Genomic DNA, 23,774 nt, shown 5'->3' on the forward strand with positions numbered 1-23,774 from the left:
TTTCGTTACTTGCCTTTCACGGTATCTACGCCAATAGGTACTGGTACGTTGGTACAGTTGGCGCTGCAATCGTCTTTCAATGGTCCGGTGTGGTACATTTGGCACTGCACGCAGTCTTTAAACTCCAAACATCTGTCCGGGCAAGTCTATGAAAAAATTAGTTAAATTTATCCTATTTTCAATTTTGGAGGTTACGTTTTACCTGTTTTATTGCAATTAATCAATAAAACTATACAAAATAGAAATATTTTCATAAGAATTAAAAATCTGCAAAATTACTCCACTTTTTAGTCAGTTGATTAAAATAACATGAGCAATTACAGACGTATTTTAGTGGTAGGTGTATTTTCTAATGTATTAGAGAAAACCATAAAGAGGAGAATGTTATCCTTTATTAATACCAGTATAGTGTTGAGTTAGTATTGAGATGAATGTCACTTGGATTTTTTCCACTCTTTTCATTCAGTAGCTGTACTGGGTTAAGTCTACACTTACATTTTCGTTTCGCATTTAACAAGATATACCTGTATCATATTATTTAATGCATTCCTATTTGCTAACTGCACTTACATGATGAGTACAACTGTTTCGAATTTGAATTTATTAAATTAGGGAATATTTCTAAGACATATCGTAGCATTTGAATCAAGTAAAGGCATTCTTTGCGCTACCAAATATGCAGTTATCTCAGAATCGCTTTTTTTTTTTAAATGTCCTAATGTTAATCTGAGGCGACGATATTGTAAGTCGAGTAAATGATTTAACAAAAAATTTAATATGATGATATACCGGAGCTTCATTCATTACGGTGCATAAATCGATATCCTTCAAGTTATACTTACGGGACATTTTTCGCAAAATTTCCCGGAATATCGGCTCTCTTTCGTATTCTCGCATTGACACTCGCCGCATACGCAGGTACCGTGGCCGGAGCAAATCTCGCCGCCGATCACGTCGGGCGGATAACAGGAGGCCGTGGAATCTTGACAGGCGCAATTCGGCCCCGCCCAACCCGGTTTGCAACGGCACGTGCCGCAATCGCAGGTGCCGTGCGTCTCGCCGCTACACAACTCGCCCATGTGTCGTTCGCAACTGAAGTTGTCGCACTCGCAATAGTCGCCGTAGATACGCTGAAATAATTGAATTTATCCATCATGAAGAATGAATCGATTGCTAGAAACGAAAAAAAAAGGAAAGCAGTCACAGTCTCTCGGTAAAAAGGTCTGTCCCGCGATTTTTCACAACCATATACACTACCGCTCAAAAGTATTTGCCCACCATGTATTCTTTTTAATATTTTAAACTAGACACAAAAATCTTATCTTTATACCCATATTTAGATTGTATCTCTTTTGTAAACTGCATAATATGCTTAAACAGCATACCTATCAACTATGGTTCGTTGAAAAACACTGAGTATTTAAAAATAGTGTTGCAAATAATAAACAATGTAGTGAAAACATGCACTTCTTCTAAAAAACTAATCTGTTTATAGCTCGTTTCCGATGAAATGAAACATTTAAAGGTGTTTAATCTTCAAGAATTGATTTTGTGTAACATTGGTAAATAATTTCGCTTGCTTATTCACGATTTTCACCATTTCTTTGGTGGTTTTTCAACATTCTTTAAAATGGCTAAAACAAAAGGTATTATCATTGGACTTCATAAGGCTGGAAAGACCAACCGTCAAATTTCGACGGATTTGGGAATATCAAGGCGGACTGTCGATTATACTGCTAGGAAATTCACCAGAGAAGAGACTATTAGCAACAAACCTCGATCGGGAAGGCCAAAGGCAACAAATTCAAAGGAGGATTTAAATATTATAATTACAAGCAAACGCAATAGACGCCTTACCGCCCCTGAATGAAATCGCAGCAAAAATCGACAAGGAGCGTAAAAAAGCGGTCAGTGTTTCGACAGTAAAACGGCGACTTTATAATGCCGGTCTTAAAGGACGTTTTTGCTGTATCAAAACCGCTACTGAAGGATGTTAAAAAGACTTGAGTGGGCCCAATCACACAAAGAATGAACCATTGATGACTGGAAGAAAGTTCTCTGGGGTGACGAACGGTGGCCTCAGTTAAACACGGTGGTGGTTCAGTGATGGTGTGGGGTTGCTTCGGAGGATCTGCAGTAGGCGATCTAATTAGAATAGAGGGAATTCTTCGAGAACAGGGTTACAAAACAATTTTAAGTGAAAATGTACTTCCTTCTGGTACTCGAATAATTGGGGAAAACCTTATCTTTCAACATGACAATGACCCCAAGCACACGTCGAAATTGTGCAAGCAATATTTAGGTCAATTACAAAGGCAACATCTTCTGAAAGTTATGTTATGGCACCCACAATCACCGGGGCTCAATCCTATCGAATTACTGTGGGATGAACTGTGGATAGCCAAGTGCGAAAATCATGCCCCATATCTAAAGAAGACTTGTGGAGGATCATCCAAGAAGAGTGGCACAAGATACCTCAGGAAACTTTGGACAAATTAATTAGAAGACTACCGAAACTCTGTGAAGATGTTATTAAAAATCAAGGCGGACATGTGGATGAATCCAAAATTTGATTGTCTTAAATTTAATTTATTGAAAAATGTATTGTTTATATTCATTTTGTTATAAATAAACCGTTTCATAAGAATAACTGATGGGTTTATTATTTTTAGTTATAACTTTAAAACAGTCATATGTGGGCAAATACTTTTGAGCGGTAGTGTATTCTTCAGCTATTGACAAAAGAAGTCAAGAGTGAGACAAACTTGTCAACCTAAAGTTAATTAATAAGGAAAATAAAAATTACATACATACACAAAAAAATCATGAAACTAAATAAACTATTACAACAAGAGCGACAACAGATTTACACGTTAGAGTAATTACTAATTTTCCCTTAATAGCTCCTAATAATTAATTAGGAGCTAGATGGGACAGAGGAAACGACCAATAGTGAGAGACGGATAATAGACGGTTCAGACAATTTTTAATAATGTTGACTTGTTGATTGCATTTTAAATCAAAAAGCGAATGTGTACATTTATATTTTTAAAAACAAAGAAAAGAAAAGCCAAAAACAAGCATAAAGCAAAAATGTATGTACATATTTCTTAAATGCAGATACTCCGGTTTGCCAGTTTTGATTATCTCGTGAACAAAGCAGTAAATATGAAGCTTTCTTCTAGTAGATTATTATTATTTAGATGTGTAGTTATATGAAAGAAGTTTTTTGTCATATCTGCATTTTTTGTTATATAAACTTAAAATCAGAGTATACCACATCTCCGGAATTAAATAATAATAAAATCAGGGCATCACAAAGTAAGTAAAGGTTTTTTGCTCCTTAAATTTAAGGAATTATATTGCTATTTAGGATAATCGACATATTATTTTGCACGTGCTCCCTTGCTTCTTTATTTTGGCTTATAAGAATTGTCTGGGATTTTTTGCATTGATTTTATTTAAATCTGTCAGATCTTCATGGTTTATTGACATATAAAGTTGCGAATCGTCTGCATATTATTGTAAATAATAAAAAAATATATTTTATTTCCAAGTGATTTGTATATGTAAATATGGGATATTTTAAGGTTCCTATATATAAAATTATAAAAAATACTAATAGAATATAAGAAACGAAATTTCTAAATCTAACAAACAAAAAATCAGTGTGATATTTTATATCAAATCAGTGTTCAAATATTCTTGAATTAAGTTAAAAGCACTTTTTTACTTTCAATTTAAATTTACTCAACCTTTAAATATGTAGTAAATAACTTAACAAGGGGTTAAATGACAAAGGGTGATATGTACTTTCCTGACACTTTTTTTTGCATAGTGACTTCTTCAGGGCAAAGTGAGCAAGAAATACAGGAAAGGGGATAAAGAAAACATAGACAGATCTAATAAGCTTGCGCCTAATCTCTTGAATGTTTCCTTGTTCTGAAGAAGTCAATAAGCAGAAACACAAAATACCACCCTCGTTTAGTCTGTTTACTGACCAGGTGCTTGACTTCAAAAATGGGCTCAAATGCCTGGAATAAAAGAAAAATTACTTCGAAATTCCTGGACTAGAATGGAAAATGGCTTTAAAATGCTTGGACTGAAAAACACTAAATGGCTCGACTAAGTGAAAAATGACTTCACAATGTCATAAATTAACGAAAAATTAGTTTAAAATGTGTGGACTAAATTTGAAAATCACACCAAATGAATTCAATTGCCCGAAATAAACTAAAAATGACTTAGAAATGTCTGGACTAAAATGGAAAATGACTTTAAAATGCTTGGAAAAAAATTTAGAATCATACCAAATGCCTCTACTAAAATGGCTTCAAATATGTCTGGACTGGAAATGGAAAGTTAACATCGATATTTCTTCATGTAAAATGGAAAACGATTTTAAACTGCCCGGACTAAAGTTTAGAATTACACCAAAGCTAACGTACAAAGCCTAAAACTGCATTTAAGTTAAATCGTAAAAATTTTTACTATTTCATTTTGTATTTGATAGCACAGCCACTTTTTTAGCATTAAAAAACAGCAAAAATTCGACAAAAATGTCAATTAGCCACTTTTATGCTTTGGACGGCGGAAAGACCTTGAATGAAATAAAATATGACTTCAAAGTCCAAGGAATAAACGAAAAATAAATTCAAAATGCCTGAAGTAAAATTTACAATTGAATCGCTCATTTCAAAAACCACATAAGTCAATTTTTTCCAATATGTCGTTTTTGCCATGAAACGGCTTGTCATGTGTTCCTGCACGTTATAGGCAAAAACCACGCAAGTCAAATATACCGATATAGAAATGAACCGACTCCAATTTCAGAATTCACTGCAAAAACCACATTAGTCAATGACTTATGTTGTTTTTGCAACGATTATCTTATCAAGAGTGGGGGCGTCATCATGACGTTTCTTCTGTGTGGCTATTCTTAGTTGTTTACATTCTCAGTTTGTCGTTGACTGTTAGTCGTCGTAACGTAATTTTTTATTTTGGTACGTAAATATCGTCGAAAAATGTGCGATAGTTCAAGTAGTGAAATAGAAGATCGACCAGAACCTCTGAAAAAGAGGCAACGGCGACCAGAATCATACAAAAGGAATATTATCAAGAAATCAAAAGTTAAGGGGCTTGAACATATCAACTGGAAAGGAAAAGTTTTGCCGCCACGTGCTACCGGACCCCGTTGCACGTAAGTTTTTCGTTCTAATTGGCATGAATCATTAGTGAGATATTTTAATATATTTTAGATGTAAAATGGCATGCTTTGAAAATCTTACTCAAGATGATTTGGCATTTTGTACCAGTAAAATCAATTCTTTTCAAACTAAGAATAAACAGGATATTTTCATGCAACAGCTTATTGGAAAAAAAAGCAGTGAAGACCCACCGACCACGTAAAGAAGGAGCTGTACCTAGAGATTATGCTTTCAAATATTTCATCGTTACAAAATTGAAAAATAAAGTCGTATGCAAGAAAGCTTTTATCTCCATTTTTGGCATAACAGAAAACCGAGTAAGACGCATATGCGACCTACTTGTTAGATCGGAAACTACTCATGACAAACGAGGCCAACATCCCAAGGCCAATACTACACAGCCTGAAATTTTAAAAGAAATACACGATCATATTATGGATTTCCCTCGAAAGAGAACTCATTACTCAGGCAAAGATATTGCATATTTAGATGTTAAAACCATGCATGATTTGTTTAGAAGAAAACATCCGAATTTATAAGTTACCTATGCGTTCTACGCCAACTATTTCAAAAACACTTTTTCTTTACGGTTTGGAAGACCACAGGTCGACGCATGCATTACTTGTGAAGAATTAGGGATCAAAATCTGGAGCCCTACTTTAGGACATAGTGCGAAAATGGCAGCCGACGCAGAGCTCGCGGTTCATAAAAGACGAGCGAAAAAATTTCATAACAAGATTGCAGCTGTAAAAGAAATTTGTCAGAATCGGGACGATCTGGCTGCTTTAACGTTTGATGATTATATGCAAAATTTGCCACTCCCAAATATACCAATACAGGAGATATTTTACCTTAGACAACTATGGGTCAACTGTTTTGGGATCAAGAATCTCAAAACTAATGAATCCGTATTTTACGTTTTTCATGAAGGAATGGCAAATAAAGGTGCCAACGAGGTTTGTTCCATGATCCATCTCTATTTGGATAATTTTTTGGGGAAAAGTATCCAAGAACTTTTCTCAGACAACTGTCCAGGTCAAAATAAGAATAATACAATGATAAGATTTTTATTATCTTTAACTGACACAAAACGTTTTTCGAAAATAACACATTATTTTCCCATACGCGGTCATTCATTTCTTCCCAATGACCAAGACTTTGGCGTTATGAAGAGAAAAATAAAGCAATGTGACCGTATATATGTCCCTGGAGAGTATTATGACATAATGCCAAAGGCAAACCCAAGCTTTTCCGTGTTTTTGTTGTCAACGCGTGAAGTCATGAATTTTTCAAAATGGTGGCCTACCTACTAAGAACATGCCTATCAGATGCCTATCAGACCAGTTTACACTTGATAACGGTTGGAGATACTTACCAACCGAAACGTCCTGTTACATTAAATAAATAAGACAATGCAAGTTCGACAAGATGTTTTATCAGATGAGAGTTTTGGAAGACACGTTCCAAAATAAAATAAGGAGTCATTTTCTCCATCCACGTATATGTCCTTTGAATATGATAGGAATAAAAAAGGAGCCATTGTTACCAGACAGTTCATTGATGGCTTAAGTAGACATACGTTCCAGTTGGTTAGAAACAAAGCTATGGAAATATCTTTACCAGACAAGCAGGCTTATCCATAGGGCCACGTTCCCATAAATCCCAAAAAAATTGAAAACATTAAACAAGTCAGAAATAGCATACTTCAACAGCATATGCCATTTTATGAGGAAATTTTTCGATGGCCAACAGGAGAAGAGCAAGATGTCCAAGAGAATGTCGCGAATGACGAAGATTTTGACTATGTACCCTAAATATTATTTAACCTATATTTTGAACATGTAATTTTTAGTTTATATCTTCCTAAAAATGCAAAAAAGAATTTAACAAATTTTCTCCGTGCAAAAACAACATAAGTCAAAATTTTTATTTCATTTTTTTTAACAACAAATTCTAGTTTTTTTGGAATTTTTCTCGATGCGCTTGCTTTTGGTAACTAATCACTTCAAATAAAAAATATTTATTTCTACTAAAAAAACATACTTTTTTAAATAATCAGTTTTTTATGTTTCCTGAAAATTTGACTTACGTGGTTTTTGAAATGAACGATTCAATTATACCGAGCGCCTTGACTAAAATGTCTTAAAATATCTGGACTATAATGAACAGTTATAACTTTGAATGCCTGACTTCCAAATTCCTGCACTAAAGTAAAAAACGACATTAAAATGCCCTTGTCTTTTCTGTTTGCTGAGAAAATACGAATCTTTTAACTAAATTACCAATGCAATAAAATGTGTAAGTAACAGACAGTAAGAACAATGCTATTGGCCTTAGAAGTTCAAATAAATGTTTTTGTTCAGAAGCAATTGTTAACAGTACAACGCTTATACAGAAATAGACTATAGCTACTCGACTTTTTCGCTTTTATTGCTACTACTTTCTAAGATAGAGCCTTACCTCTGGCGGGCTTCTGGTCTCGCACTCGCACTTTCCACAAATACAAGTACCGCGTGCCGAACATTCCACGCCCGACGTGTTATTTTGCGCAAAACATCCGGTGGTTTTCGTCAGTTTGGTGGCGGCGCTGCACTCGCACCGTCTACCGAACGCTTCCGGGTTACACTCGCAAATGCCGCACTTGTACGTGCCTTGATAATGGCACGCGGGGGCGTTCTCTTGGTAGTACTGTATTAAAAAATTGATTATTTAAATAAATCATTGGTTTTATAAGTGAGTTGGTACCTTATCTCCGGGCTTTTCGCAGTCGCACTCGCACAACATTTCGAGGTCGACGATCAAGCTTTCGTTAATGCCGACAGGGTAGATTTGGATGGTTTGGAAACGGTCTTTTCGCTCTTTCGGGCACTTGAGTACCTCTATTTCGACTCTGAAGTCTATTAAGTCACCGACCTATAATGCCGATCAATAATGTACAAGGTTTATTGCAAAAAAACTAGTAGAGTAGATTATGAATATGATTATAGTGTAAAATGATCGTATTTATAAAAAATTAAAGAATATTGGGTTCCTGTTGGAGTAAATTATCTTTTTGTTACTACAGAAATAATATTTTGCGAGGTGCTTATAAAAATGTAGATTTTATTACAAAATTTTGTATTTCGCGGTCTATCTTGGAATATACATGCCAAATCTTATCACCGTTTTATGATGGTCATATTAATAAAATTGAAAATATTAAGGACAAAGTCCATTCGAAAGTGGAGAATAAAATGCTAATCCTAATTTCAGGAGTGACGCGTTTCGGCAAGTGTTCTTGCCATCATCAGACCCTAAAATATATTACAAACAGTTCAAAAACATTTTTTTTTGATAGGCTTTTTAATAGGGAATATAATATTGGTTTCGGAACTCCTGAGATGCCTGTTCAAAATGCATTGAATTGGGTGCGAAAATAAAATAAAATCAGAAACTAATATTGATCTAAAAAAAGATATAATAGAAAAAAGGGTGCACAAATTAAGAGCAAATACCTTTTTCGATAAACTAAAAGCAGTTAGGGATGATATGGTCACTTTTTCTTTCGACTGTCAAAAAAATTTAAGTACCAGATCAAATTGCCTATTATAGCAGGCAGCTTTATGCGTACAATTTTACCATTATACAAGGCTCTTCCAAGGCAAAGCTAACTAATAAAAATGATTTTACTTATTCCTGGATGGAGAATGACCATAACAAAAGGTCGAATGAAATATGCTCAGCAGTATATCACACTCTTTCCAAAATTGATTTTTCACGTTTCACTGTGATTAGACTTTGCGCAGATGGTCGCAACTCGACAATGATTGGCATGCTAATTTACTTTTTGTCCAATATTGCCCCATCGAATTGGACACTTTTTTCTGCCATCTGCCAAATTCTACATAATTCGTGTTCCAAGACCACGGCACTGTAAGATTGTTGGGTCAAGATTGTCCAGTTATCGACTGGAAAAAGCACTTTAAGTTTTTGGTACTTGAAAATGTAAAGAAAGTTACTTAATACATTCACAAAATGTAAACAGTAACAAATAATTCTCGAATGGTACATTGCACGACATCTAAGTTAAGAAATAATTATCATCTTAAAAATTTCTTCTCTTATTGCGAGTGTGTTGAAACAAGACCCTTTTCAAGTTGATAATAAATTACATTGGAAAAAGTGGGATCTTGCAATGGGTTCCAACTTGTCACCTATAAATGCATATTCTATTTTCTATTTCGTCCAGGATTTCCGATTAATAATTTTCTTATTTAGGCAGTTGTGGGCATTTTTTTCCTATGACACTTTTAAAGGAATTTTTTAATTAGTCCAGGCAGTCAACCAATAAAAAATCAACTAAATTGCCTGGATAATAGAGAATTCATTTTCAATAGACTAAAAGGGCATGGAAAATATTAAGAAAACCTTAAGGGAAGCCCAAAAGCAAGGTTAGTGCCTTTATTTTATTAGACTTTTCAAAAGCCTGAATGATATTCATTATAAATAAAGAATATACTAGGATACCATAACATACCGATGGTCAAAAATTGATTTTATTAAAATTTTCATTGAATATGTTCAATTTTTTTTCTCAAAAAAATTATTTAATGAAATAAGTCAAACGTTTTCAAAAAACATAATACAGTCCATATTTCTTTGTTAGTAGCATTAACTTTTGTTCAAAAAACTCTGATACACCTCAGATTGTTTATTAGAATGACTCTTTGCGTTCTAAACACTACTGGAAATACACTTTTGTATCTTGAGAAAGTCCCGATCCAGATGAATTAGTTCCTCTTTTAAATATAGCAGTGCCTTAGCCAAGGAAGTCGGTTCTATAACCAGTGTCAGAATATTCACTCCTTCACACGGTTCAAAATGAGTTATAGCATACAATGTTAAAGGAACTTAAATAAAAACTTTGCTTGATAACCATTTCATCGTTCTATGTGCACTGAAGGACCTCTTTCTCTTCTCTTGAGAAGGCGTGTCATTCTTAGACGGAACGTTTTTCGTGTAATACATGTCGACATGCGAGCAAAGGATGAAGATGCAAAGAACGAATGTGAAAGGTACTAAAAAAGTTATATGTGATAACTTTTGATGGATCATTTATAACTAAATGTACCATATCTCAGGTTGCAACAAAACAACACGTTCAGGACTGAGAAAGCACCCTTTAATCCTTGTGATTTTAACAGCATCTGTCAGTACTTTAAATAAAAAATTAAATTAACATCAGCCGTACAGGGTTACAATGGGCGCAATAGGTACTTTACTGAACCATTAAAGTTTGAACTCAAAGGATCATTTTCCAGAGAGTTGAGCAACTTTTCTAAGCATATATTCATTTCTTCCTACCCCTGGGCATTTCAAACTCTTTCTCTCACTTCTTTTGGGTAGTTAAACAATTTTTTGTCTCTTTTAGGAATTATTAAAAGAACATTATTTTTAATCAGTCCAGGCACTTGGAAGTTAAGAAACTACTTTACCAATTGCCTAGACAATTTTTTTTTAAATTATTTAACTAAGTAAAAATTGGAAATTAATTGGCATTCTTCCAGGCAGTATTCATAAACTCATTTGCTTATTCTATTTAGGTATATATAATAATATATACTCTTAAATATATAATTAAAGCATCCTCTAATTAGATTTCATAAATTAATTATAGTGAATTCATATTCCGCAAATTAATTAGGCCACCAAAAAAATGAACAAAATTTCACAGGCTTTGGTCGGGACAACATTTTGGCGCCCAACACGTGGGATGATATTGGACCATAACTATTTTGGTGCAACTCCAAAACAGGACTAGGCACAATTTTTTCAGGTTTTTTTAAATTATGCACAAGATTTTGTGGGCAGTTCTTGTACCTTCCAGGCATTTAAAATCATTTTCAGCACCTTATAAGCAATTCAAATCATTTCTCATATTTTCTGGCCTCTAGACTCTCTTGTTCTACGCAACCGAAAGCCTTTGATAAGTCAAAAAATGATTGAAGACTCTTAAGCATTGATACTAATCCTAGACCTAGTGAAATATCTACTCTATTCTTAAAAAATATATCATATTCATTCATGGAGCACCTACTCAAATTACAAACTGTTTTAACTAATATTTCATGTCATCTGATCTAAAGGTTCAATGTCAACTCTATTGAACACTATTTCCCTTTCATTCTTTAATGACTATTAAATGTCATGAGCATATTCGCATCCAGTATCTTTTCATCTTTTTTTTTTATTGAGGAAATTCTCAATAAATTTCTGTATTAAATTTACATTACCAAAATTTACAATTTTTTTTTTAAAAGACTAAAAATATAAAAAGCAACGATTATTGCACACACAATTATTAATCAAAAATTGATTATTACTATTTTCATATTTCTTGTTAAAGTATTAAAAAATATATTAAAAGCTAATTATAATATGAAAAAACCACAATATTGTAATTATCCTAAAGTTTCAATTTTTTTTCTTAAACAAAATTTTCCATTAAGATTGTATTTTAACGGATAAGTTTGTTTTTCATATATAACTGTCATAACCTCAGTTTTGTTAGTAGTGTTTACTCTTGCACTATGATTCTTTAAGCTTTAATTTTTTATAGTTATTCTGAGTGTTATCAATCAATAAAATAATTTCTGGCAGGCGTCAAAAGGTTTTTTTTTTTTTAAATAAGATCTCTGATTCAATCAAGATTAACTCTGCGGTACTACAAGGGTCTCTTTGTTATATCTTATTTATCTTGAAATCATTAAAGCATTGCAGGGTATAAGCATTCGCAGATGACACTCAGGTCTATTTTAGTTTTAATGTTGAAAATAAATCTTTGGCTGTGGATTTGATTAATCAGGATTTACATGTACTGAGAAAATGATCATCAAGTCAATACTATAAAGGAAAATATTGAGATAAATAAGGTGGTCCAAAGTGTCCGGAATCTTACAATCTTTTAAATCATGAATTTTGAAAAAATCTATGTGATTCTTTGGTACTTTCTCACTTTAATTATTGTAGAGTTGTATACGGGTTTTTTTTATTGATAATGAAGATGAATACAAAAAGCATGTGTGTACTTAACATATGGTTTTAGAAAGTTTTTTTTTTCATGGGGTAGTTTCAAGGGTAGTTAAACATAGTATAAAAAGTGTTTCACCACCAATTGGCTCTCTTTCCACAGTCTTTTACATGTGATGCTATATAATCTTTTAACTATTTACTGTTTATACTTAAAGACCTTAAGGATACCAAGTTTAAATATCCTTTAAAAAAGAAGCACTAGAAAGTATGGTATTTAAATTTAAAATTGATTTATTTATATTAATTTTTTTACATGCAATGTTTTACCTTTGTTTAATAATTAATGTCCATTTGTACATTCTTTTAATTTTGAAACGTAAATTTTATAAGTTGCTTAGTTTCAATAAAAAACGTCTATTATTATGACTAAAACCTTTAAAACAGCATACAGTTTCAAGAATTGACAATAAACCCCTAGCTAAAACCCAATTATTACCTTAATGTTTCCACATTTGTTGGTATTGACTGAGGCACCAGTAGCATTAAGGCACTTGCTAAAGAACCGAATGCTAACGGCACTAGAAGCATTATGTTTCATCTCGACCGACGAAGAAATCTGCTTGTATTGCTCCTTAATCAGTTCGACGATATTGGAGCTGTCCTTCTCTAGTTTCGCGACCGAGGCACCCTCTATATGTTTCGTCAGCAACTCGTACACCCTTATACTAGCGGCAGTGACGGCGAAAATTACATTAATGGAGTTTTGTTTTACCGCCAAGTTGATCTGCTCGATGGACGGATAGTCTTGATACGAAGACTCGCTGTAGTAACCGTCGCGGCTCAGATGGCACCTGCCGTCGTTCGGTTTTATGATTCCGCCCAACTGAAATAAAAAGTTTAAATTCGTTTGTTTGTTGTCGGGCCAAGCGGGAGCATGAATACTTTTCCGTCTCCGGCATAATGGAAGCTAGCGTCAGTGGAAAAGACGAGGAGTCGTCTCGCTTTCTCTCTCCAACCGATGTGGTTACGGCACACGACCGCTTGCATGATTGCGTCGAAACCGCCCTCCGGACCGTCCAAGTTGCCCGACACGTTTGCCGCTTTCACCATACGCTATTGAACGCAATTATTTTCAATTGATTTATAAAGTGTTAAAGGACGGAGAGATTTCAAAAGTGGGATTTGCTTGAAATGTGATCTTTTATAGACCAAATCCCAGTTTTGCAATGCAACCAGAGATGGATGTTGAAGTGTATTAGTTAGTCGCAAATGTGTAGTGTTATATTACAAATGTGCCTGGAATCCGGCGTTTTTTATTAATTGCCTCGTTATTACATGCCACTGCTAATTTTTTTATTAATTATGAAGTTTTTTGTAGTAATATATGAAACATGACTATAAAAACACCGAAGTCCAAGCATCGTTTATGCAAGTTCATTTTTCAGTATAGTGCTCCTATATTTACACAAAACCAGCTGTGCTTTTAAGAATCATGCTTAAAGCTTTAAAACTATATGCCTAAATTATACTCTACGACAAATAAGCAAAAAACTAGTTATATACGCACACCAACCAAGTTACAATGAAACACATAAAAGTTTTTTTTGTCTCAGTCTGTTAGTATAGAAACCATTTGATAGTGGATTAGTGTAAGAACAGGGTTTTAGAACACGAGGGGCAAAAGATGCTAATTTCTCTCTCAAGGGGCGAAAGTTCATACAGTAGAACCTCGTTAATCCGAACTAATAAAGACCAAAATGTTTCGGATTAATAACAAATCCGGACTAGCGAACTATTTTGTTTTAAACAGTCTAATGTCTAATAATATTTCTGCATTTAAAGGGACGTCACTTTAGGACCATATTTAAACTGTTAATCGCGTTTTCATTCTTTACCGTCTTTAAAGTACTAATTTCCTGTTATTTTTAGCTCTGAATTGATCAGACATGTATAGTGATTGTACAATGAGCAAAATTATAGAAGTAAGGTAACGCAGTAAGAAACTTTTTTTATGAAATTGCGCGCCTGCATTATCAAACCAACTCAAGTGAGTCAAGACTGTGGACAACATTTAGAAATAATTTCATTTGATTGCAAGTATTTGGGTCACATTTCAGTTTGTTAACGGTTCCTCAAAGTTGTGAGGCTTCTGAATGCTTTTCTTTAATTTCTTTATTGTTTGTATACTTTAGTTTTTTTGCTGTTACCTTTGTTGTTCTTTGTCTCTTTGAAATAAAGGGTGAAAACAATATTCAGTGACTTATTGGGCGGTGATATTTTTACTTCAAGCCTGAATTCTAGATAGATCTTTGCCAGGATAGGATTTGTGCTTAAATTATCTAGAAAAATAAAAAGCGTCGCTTTGCGTGCTTTATTTACAAATTTATTAAAAGTTTTCCTCAAGGGTTGTCACGTTTTTGCGTGCGTTTCTTTAATTTCTTTATTGTTTCTCTACTTTATTTTGTTTTTTCTTTTCCTTTTTTTTTAAACTGATGGAGTCAAAATATTTAAAGACTTAAATGAAATTTTCAGTGGCTTTTCAGTTATGGGTATTTCATGCAATAAATTTAAACAAAAGCGTTTTTTTCCAAAATTCCACTTTTCTCTCAATACCATGTACATTTTTGGGAAAAAGCTAAAATAGGTGTCTAGTCAAATTGTCTGAAGAATCCGTGTACGAATTTTCAAATTTTTATTCTCAGTGATTTTTGAGTTATGAGCGTTTCATTAAATTTTTAGAAAAAAAATCGCCACTTGAAACCACCACCAAAAAATGTACTTTTCTCTCTCATCATCCTGTACATTTTTTAGAAAACCCTGAAATCCAGGTGTCTGGTCAAATTGTCTAAAGAATACGTACACACGAATTTTCAAATTTTTGATTTCAAGTAGTTTTTGAGTTATGGGCGTTTTGTGGAATTTCGAGAACCATTATTGGCTTATTTCGATTCGGTTTAACGAGGCCGTACTGCATTTTCATTTTAGAGAAAAGTGCCTTTGAACCCCCCAAAAGTGCCTCTGTGCAACTGAAACTAAATTCTTCTTTGAACGGGAACTTTCTTTAATGGAGTTTCCAGAGGAATTTTCTGAATTATTGGGAAAGAAATGCATTTTTCCAGGCAGTTGAGGTCATTTTATTCTTTGACTCTTTAGGTTACAATAAATAGCCTTAACTGCCTTTACTGAAAACCTTCCTTCAGAAAATTAAACTCAATTATGAAAGTTATTTTCATAACTGCCTCCCTGGATGATTACAAATTATTTCAACAATATTCAGATTCAGGATATTATCACCTGGAAAATTGATTTTTTCCCGAGCAATTGATATTTTCGGGCTCCTTGAAAGAAAATTACATGAAAATTTCAAGTTGTGAGGCTTCTGAATGCTTTTCTTTAATTTCTTTATTGTTTGAATACTTTAGTTTTTTTGCTGTTCTTTGGCTCTTTGTAATAAAGGGTGAAAATACTATTCAGTGACTTATTGGGCGGTGATGTTTTTACTTCAAGCATGAATTATAGATAGATCTTTGCCAGGATCTAGGATTCACGCTTAAATTATCCAGAAAAATAAAAAGCGTCGCTTTGCGGGCTTTATTTACAAATTTATTAAGGGTTTTCCTCAAGGGTTGTCACGTTTCTCCGTGCGTTTCTTTAATTTCTTTATTGTTTCTCTACTTTATTTTGTTTTTTCTTTTACATTTTTTCTAAACTGATAGAGTCAAAATATCTGAAGAATAAAACGAAATTTTCGGTGGCTTTTGAGTTATGGGTATTTCATGCAATAAATTTAAAAAAAAGCGTTTTTTTCCAAAATTCCACTTTTTTCACAATACCATGTACATTTTTGGGAAAACGCTGAAATAGGTGTCTACTGAAATCGTCTGGAGAATACGTATGCGGATTTTCACAATTTTATGTTTAATGATTTAAAAGTTATGGGCATTTTGTGGAATTTTTCGAAAAAAAAATCGTAATTTTGAAACATTTTGTTTTTGCTCAAAACCCTGTAAAATTTTGGAAAAAACCTAAAATAAGTGTCTACTGAAATTATCTGGAGAATACGTATACGAATTTTTAAATTTTTATTCTCAGTGATTTTTGAGTTATGAGCGTTTTATGAGATTTTTAGAAAAAAAATCGCCATTTCCAAAAAATCTACTTTTTTCTCTCATCATCCTGTACATTTTTTAGAAAACCCTGAAATCCAGGTGTCTGGTCATATTGTCTGAAGAATACGTACACACGAATTTTCAAATTTTTGATTTCAAGTTGTTTTTGAGTTATGGGCGTTTTGTGGAATTTCGAGAACCATTATTGGCTTTTTTCGATTCGGATTAACGGGGCTGTACTGTATTTTCATTTTAGAGAAACGTGCCTTTGAACCCCCCAAAAGTGCCTCTGTGCAACTGCCTGGAATAATAAATTAAATTCTTCTTTGAACGGGAACTTTCTTTCATGGAGGAATTCCAGAGGAATTTTCTGAATTATTGGGAAAGAAATGCATTTTTCCAGGCAGTTGAGGTCATTTTTTTCCTTGACTCTTTAGGTTACAATAAATAGCCTTAACTGCCTTTACTGAAAACCCTCCTTGAGAAAACTAAACTCAATTATGAAAGTGATTTTCATAACTGCCTCCCTGGATGATTACAAATTATTTCAACAATATTCAGATTCAGGATATTATCACCTGGAAAATTGATTTTTTCCCGAGCAGTTGATATTTTCGGGCTCCTTGAAAAAAAATTACATGAAAATTTCAAGTTGTGAGGCTTCTGAATGCTTATCTTTAATTTCTTTATTGTTTGAATACTTTAGTTTTTTTGCTGTTACCTTTGTTGTTCTTTGGCTGTTTGTAATAAAGGGTGAAAATACTATTCAGTGACTTATTGGACGGTGATGTTTTTACTTCAAGCATGAATTCTAGATATATCTTTGCCAGGATAGGATTTGCGCTTAAATTATCCAGAAAAATAAAAAGCGTCGCTTTGCGTGCTTTATTTACAAATTTATCAAGGGTTTTTTTCAAGGATTGTTACGTTTCTCCGTGCGTTTCTTTAAATTCTTTATTGTTTCTCTACTTTAATTTGTTTTTTCTTTTACATTTTTTTTAAACTGATGGAGTCAAAATATCTGATAAATAAAAACGATATTTTCAGTGGCTTTTGACTTATGGGCATTTTATGCAATAAAATAAAAATAAATAAAAAAAAACTTTTTTTTCTGAAATTCCACATTTTTCTCAATACCCTGTACAATTTTGGAAAAACCCTAAAATAGGTATCTAGTCAAATTGTCTGAAGAATCCGTGTACGAATTTTCAACTTTTTACTCTCAGTGATTTTTGAGTTATGAGCGTTTTATGAAATTTTTAGAAAAAAAAAACGCCATTTCCAAAAAATCTACTTTTTCCTCTCTCATCATCTTGTACATTTTTTGGAAAACCCTGAAATCCAAGTGTCTATAAAGGGTGAAAATACTATTCAGTGACTTGTTGGGCGGTGATATTTTTACTTCAAGCCTGAATTCTAGATAGATCTTTGCCAGGATCTAGGATTCACGCTTAAATTATCCAGAAAAATAAAAAGCGTCGCTTTGCGGGCTTTATTTACAAATTTATCAAGGGTTTTCCTAAAGCGTTGTCAGGTTTCTCCGTGCGTTTCTTTAATTTCTTTATTGTTTCTCTACTTTATTTTGTTTTTTCTTTTACATTTTTTCTAAACTGATGGAGTCAAAATATCTGAAGAATTAAACGAAATTTTCAGTTGCTTTTGAGTTATGGGTATTTCATGCAATAAATTAAAAAAAAAGCGTTTTTTCCCAAAATTCCACTTTTTTCTCAATACCATGTACATTTTTGGGAAAACGCTGAAATAGGTGTCTACTGAAATTGTCTGGAGAATACGTATGCGGATTTTCAAAATTTTATGTTTAGTGATTTTAAAGTTATGGACATTTTGTGGTATTTTTGAAAAAAAAATCGTCATTTTTAAAAATGTATTTTTTGCTCAAAACCCTGTTCATTTTTGGAAAAATCCTAAAATAAATATCTAGTCAAATTGTCTGAAGAATCTGTGTACGAATTTTCAAATTTTTATTCTCAGTGACTTTAGAGTTATGAGCGTTTTATCAAATTTTTAGAAAAAAAAACGCCTTTTCCAAAAAATCTACTTTTCTCTCTCATCATCCTGTACATTTTTTAGAAAACCCTAAAATCCAGGTGTCTGGTCATATTGTCTGCAGAATACGTACACACGAATTTTCAAATTTTTGATTTCAAGTAGTTTTTGAGTTATGGGCGTTTTGTGGAATTTCGAGAACCATTATTGGCTTATTTCGATTCGGTTTAACGAGGCCGTACTGTATTTTCATTTTAGAGAAACTTCAACCCCTCAAAAGTGCCTCTGTGCAACTGCCTGGAATAATAAATTAAATTCTTCTTTGAACGAGAACTTTCTTTCATGGAGGAATTTTCTGAATTATTGGGGAAGAAATGCATTTTTCCAGGCAGTTGAGGCAATTTTTTTCTTTGACTCTTTAGGTTACAATAAATAGCCTTAACTGACTTTACTGAAAACCCTCCTTGAGAAAATTAAACTCAATTATGACAGTGATTTTCACAATTGCCTCCCTGGAAAATTAATTTTTTCCCGAGCAGTTGATTTTTTCGGCCTCCTTGAAAGAAAAATACATGAAAATTACATCGATGGACTTCTTATGAGAATCTTTTTTCATGTGAATAATCGGTTGTTATGTATTGTTATTATTATATGACAAAAAGGCATTTTTAGTTGTTTTATTATTAAAAAAAGAGGAAAGAAATTAAGACAGTTAGAGCGTGTTAAGTCATTCACTTACTGAGAACTGATAGGTGTTTTGAGACAAAGTCATCGCGTGCTTGTAACCGTAGGGGGCGGCGCAGTCACTACATGGATGCCTTAAACTACAACCAGAAACAAGACTAACTAACATCCAGATGCAACTAAATTATTACATTTCTACATACATTTTTTCTAAATAATTTACTTGTTTTAAGGTCATTCAAATATTGAGGTCGGTGATCATTTATTTACTTGAATAGGATAAAAATGAGAATATTTAGGACGCGAGTCTATTCATGCACAAACTTCCGCAAGTGAATTGATTTTTTCATATGGAATAAATTCTGGTATAATACGCTAAACTGTTTCATAAATAACTTCATGCCTTTAGTAACCCGAACGTATGCACCCAACAATAATAATAATAATAAACGTCACTTCTACCAACTACAGTAATAATTTACCATAAACAACAAAAAACCCTAACATGCATTGGAGAAAGCTGTTTAAAAATCTAAAGAAAAAATCCCCGATGAGTTGTGAAAAATGCGCAAGGACCTTAAATTGTGCGAACTTACTGAAAACATGTAAGTGTTAGAGCTCAAACTCATATGGTGATGGAATCCGTAGGGAGCAACGCACACGCTACACGGCCTTATTAACCTATATATAGACAAAAAGTGTGAGAAAAAAAAAAGACGGGACGGCACAACGGTGCTGGGGCGGCTATAGGGGGCAAAAGTCGAACCCTCATCACCATAATTCGATTCATTTTTTTATAAACTTACTTTTCCGGTAAAGTACTAACGTAAGGCATCACCACTTTGTCGACGAAACTGCCGAACCCCAGGGTAAAATTCGAGGTAACTTGCTGCATAGTATAGGCCAACTGGTCTCCTAATAACGATAATTTCTCTTTGTCGTCCAACATCGACCTACTCAGGTCCATAAGATAGTACATGTCAACCGGGTAGTCTTCGGCTTGGGTATAACTCATATATACACTGTATGATTGTCCTAAAAAAAATAAAAGCACGTTAATTTAAATTCAAGAGCATTTATTTCTCGAACTTTTGAAATTTGTAATAAAAAGGACAGTTTATTGATTATTACATGAAATAATCACTAAAAAAATAAGACTCTAATAGCAAAGAAGCATTAAGTTCAAGGCATAAGTCTCAGAGAGAAACCTACTATGAGCTAAATTTTGATAGTAATAATGATTTGACAAATAAAGCAGCCAATAATGAAATTCCACATGTAATTTTCAAAATATGAATGTGATCAAAGAAAAACTTAGCAGGTTTAGGACCAAAATTGTAGAAAAAGTTCAACTTATTGAACATTAATTGTGATATTATTGCTTTTACTGAAACATTGCTAAATGATTCAGTTTATAATGAACTACAATTTAGTTTTGATGATTGTTTTTAAAAGAGACAGGGACAGTAAGCTTACGGGTAAAAAGCAGGATGCGGTTGTATGATTAGCCTTAAATAAATAAAATAATTAAAATCTTGACACTGTATGTACTTTAGTTTTTTTTGTTGTTCTTTGGCTCTTTGTAATAAAGGGTAAAAACACTATTCAGTGATTTGTTGGGCAGTGATATTTTTACTTTAAGCATGAATTCTAGATAGATCTTTGCCAGGATCTAGGATTCACGGTTAAATTGTGCAGAAAAATAAAAAGCGTCGCTCAAAAAGTATTCATAACTCAAAAAGTTGACCAGATATCATTTTGAAAATTTGTACACATAATCTATGAACAATTTGGTTGGACACCTATTTCAGCGTTTTTCAAAATTCTTACAAGAAATTGAGAAAAAAAATATTGATTTTTTTTTAATATTCCTTCGACACAAAGTTCATAACTCAAAAAGTTGATCAAATATTATTTTGAAAATTTGTACACATAATCTATGTACAATTTGGTTGGACACCTATTTCAGCGTTTTTCAAAATTCTAACAATATATTGAGAAAAAAAATATTTTTCGAAAATATTGATTTTTTTTTAATATTTCTTCGACACAAAGTTCATAACTCAAAAAGTTGATCAAATATCATTTTGAAAATTTGTACACATAATCTATGAACAATTTGGTTGGACACCTATTTCAGCGTTTTTCAAAATTCTTACAAGAAATTGAGAAAAAAAATATTTTTCAAAAATATTGATTTTTTTTTAATATTCCTTCGACACAAAGTTTATAACTCAAAAAGTTGATCAACTATCATTTTGAAAATTTGTACACATAATCTATGAACAATTTGGTTGGACACCTATTTCAGCGTTTTTCAAAATTCTAACGAGAAATTGAGAAAAAAAATATTTTTCGAAAATATTGATTTTTTTTTAATATTCCTTCGACACAAAATTCATAACTCAAAAAGTTGATCAAATATCATTTTGAAAATTTGTACACATAATCTATGAACAATTTGGTTCGACACCTATTTCAGCGTTTTTCAAAATATTTACAAGAAATTGAGAAAAAAAATATTTTTCGAAAATATTGAATTTTTTTTAATATTCCTTCGACACAAAGTTCATAACTCAAAAAGTTGATCAAATATCATTTTGAAAATTTGTACACATAATCTATGAACAATTTGGTTGGACACCTATTTCAGCGTTTTTCAAAATTCTGACAAGAAATTGAGGAAAAAAATATTTTTCGAAAATGTTGATTTTTTTTTAATATTCCTTCGACACAAAGTTCATAACTCAAAAAGTTGATCAAATATCATTTTGAAAATTTGTACACATAATCTATAAACAATTTGGTTGGACAACTATTTCAGCGTTTTTCAAAATTCTAACAAGAAATTGAGAAAAAAAATATTTTTCGAAAATATTGAATTTTTTTTAATATTCCTTCGACACAAAGTTCATAACTCAAAAAGTTGATCAAATATCATTTTGAAAATTTGTACACATAATCTATGAACAATTTGGTTCGACACCTATTTCAGCGTTTTTCAAAATATTTACAAGAAATTGAGAAAAAAAATATTTTTCGAAAATATTGATTTTTTTTTAATATTCCTTCGACACAAAGTTCATAACTCAAAAAGTTGATCAAATATCATTTTGAAAATTTGTACACATAATCTATGAACAATTTGGTTCGACACCTATTTCAGCGTTTTTCAAAATATTTACAAGAAATTGAGAAAAAAAATATTTTTCGAAAATATTGATTTTTTTTAATATTCCTTCGACACAAAGTTCATAACTCAAAAAGTTGATCAAATATCATTTTGAAAATTTGTACACATAATCTATGAACAATTTGGTTCGACACCTATTTCAGCGTTTTTCAAAATATTTACAAGAAATTGAGAAAAAAAATATTTTTCGAAAATATTGAATTTTTTTTAATATTCCTTCGACACAAAGTTCATAACTCAAAAAGTTGATCAAATATCATTTTGAAAATTTGTACACATAATCTATGAACAATTTGGTTGGACACCTATTTCAGCGTTTTTCAAAATTCTGACAAGAAATTGAGGAAAAAAATATTTTTCGAAAATGTTGATTTTTTTTTAATATTCCTTCGACACAAAGTTCATAACTCAAAAAGTTGATCAAATATCATTTTGAAAATTTGTACACATAATCTATAAACAATTTGGTTGGACAACTATTTCAGCGTTTTTCAAAATTCTAACAAGAAATTGAGAAAAAAAATATTTTTCGAAAATATTGAATTTTTTTTAATATTCCTTCGACACAAAGTTCATAACTCAAAAAGTTGATCAAATATCATTTTGAAAATTTGTACACATAATCTATGAACAATTTGGTTCGACACCTATTTCAGCGTTTTTCAAAATATTTACAAGAAATTGAGAAAAAAAATATTTTTCGAAAATATTGATTTTTTTTTAATATTCCTTCGACACAAAGTTCATAACTCAAAAAGTTGATCAAATATCATTTTGAAAATTTGTACACATAATCTATGAACAATTTGGTTCGACACCTATTTCAGCGTTTTTCAAAATATTTACAAGAAATTGAGAAAAAAAATATTTTTCGAAAATATTGATTTTTTTTAATATTCCTTCGACACAAAGTTCATAACTCAAAAAGTTGATCAAATATCATTTTGAAAATTTGTACACATAATCTATGAACAATTTGGTTCGACACCTATTTCAGCGTTTTTCAAAATATTTACAAGAAATTGAGAAAAAAAATATTTTTCGAAAATGTTGATTTTTTTTTTATATTTCTTCGACACAAAGTTCATAACTCAAAAAGTTGATCAAATATCATTTTGAAAATTTGTACACAAAATCTGTGAACAATTTGGTTGGACACCTATTTCAGCGTTTTTCAAAATTCTTACAAGAAATTGAGAAAAAAAATATTTTTCGAAAACATTGATTTTTTTAAATATTTCTTCGACACAAAATTCATAACTCAAAAAGTTGATAAAATATCATTTTGAAAATTTGTACACATAATCTATGAACAATTTGGTTGGACACCTATTTCAGCGTTTTTCAAAATTCTTACAAGAAATTGAGAAAAAAAATATTTTTTCGAAAATATTGATTTTTTTTTAATATTCCTTCGACACAAAGTTCATAACTCAAAAAGTTGACCAAATATCATGTTGAAAATTTGTACACATAACCTATGAACAATTTGGTTCGACACCTATTTCAGCGTTTTTCAAAATTCTAACAAGAAATTGAGAAAAAAAATATTTTTCGAAAATA

General features: G+C 32.1%; 1 protein-coding gene across 2 annotated transcripts in view; it reads right to left on the bottom strand.

The window, feature by feature from the left end:
* LOC126741869 (integrin beta-PS) overlaps positions 1–23,774 on the bottom strand; it is a 49,811-nt gene that overhangs the window by 21,092 nt on the left and 4,945 nt on the right. The window contains exons 4-11 of one of the 2 annotated variants that reach the window (XM_050448318.1): positions 19,825–20,053; positions 19,074–19,158; positions 13,161–13,331; positions 12,715–13,101; positions 7,953–8,120; positions 7,668–7,895; positions 843–1,130; positions 14–146 (exon numbers count right to left, since the gene is read on the bottom strand). In XM_050448318.1, coding sequence (XP_050304275.1) covers positions 14–146; positions 843–1,130; positions 7,668–7,895; positions 7,953–8,120; positions 12,715–13,101; positions 13,161–13,331; positions 19,074–19,158; positions 19,825–20,053 — 1,689 coding nt within the window. Of the gene's footprint in view, positions 1–13; positions 147–842; positions 1,131–7,667; positions 7,896–7,952; positions 8,121–12,714; positions 13,102–13,160; positions 13,332–19,073; positions 19,159–19,614; positions 19,700–19,824; positions 20,054–23,774 lie in introns of both variants that reach the window. The other variant, XM_050448319.1, reaches the window with a different exon arrangement.

Source organism: Anthonomus grandis, chromosome 11 (genome assembly GCF_022605725.1).
Source record: "Anthonomus grandis grandis chromosome 11, icAntGran1.3, whole genome shotgun sequence".
Classification (NCBI taxonomy): Eukaryota; Metazoa; Arthropoda; class Insecta; order Coleoptera; family Curculionidae; genus Anthonomus; species Anthonomus grandis.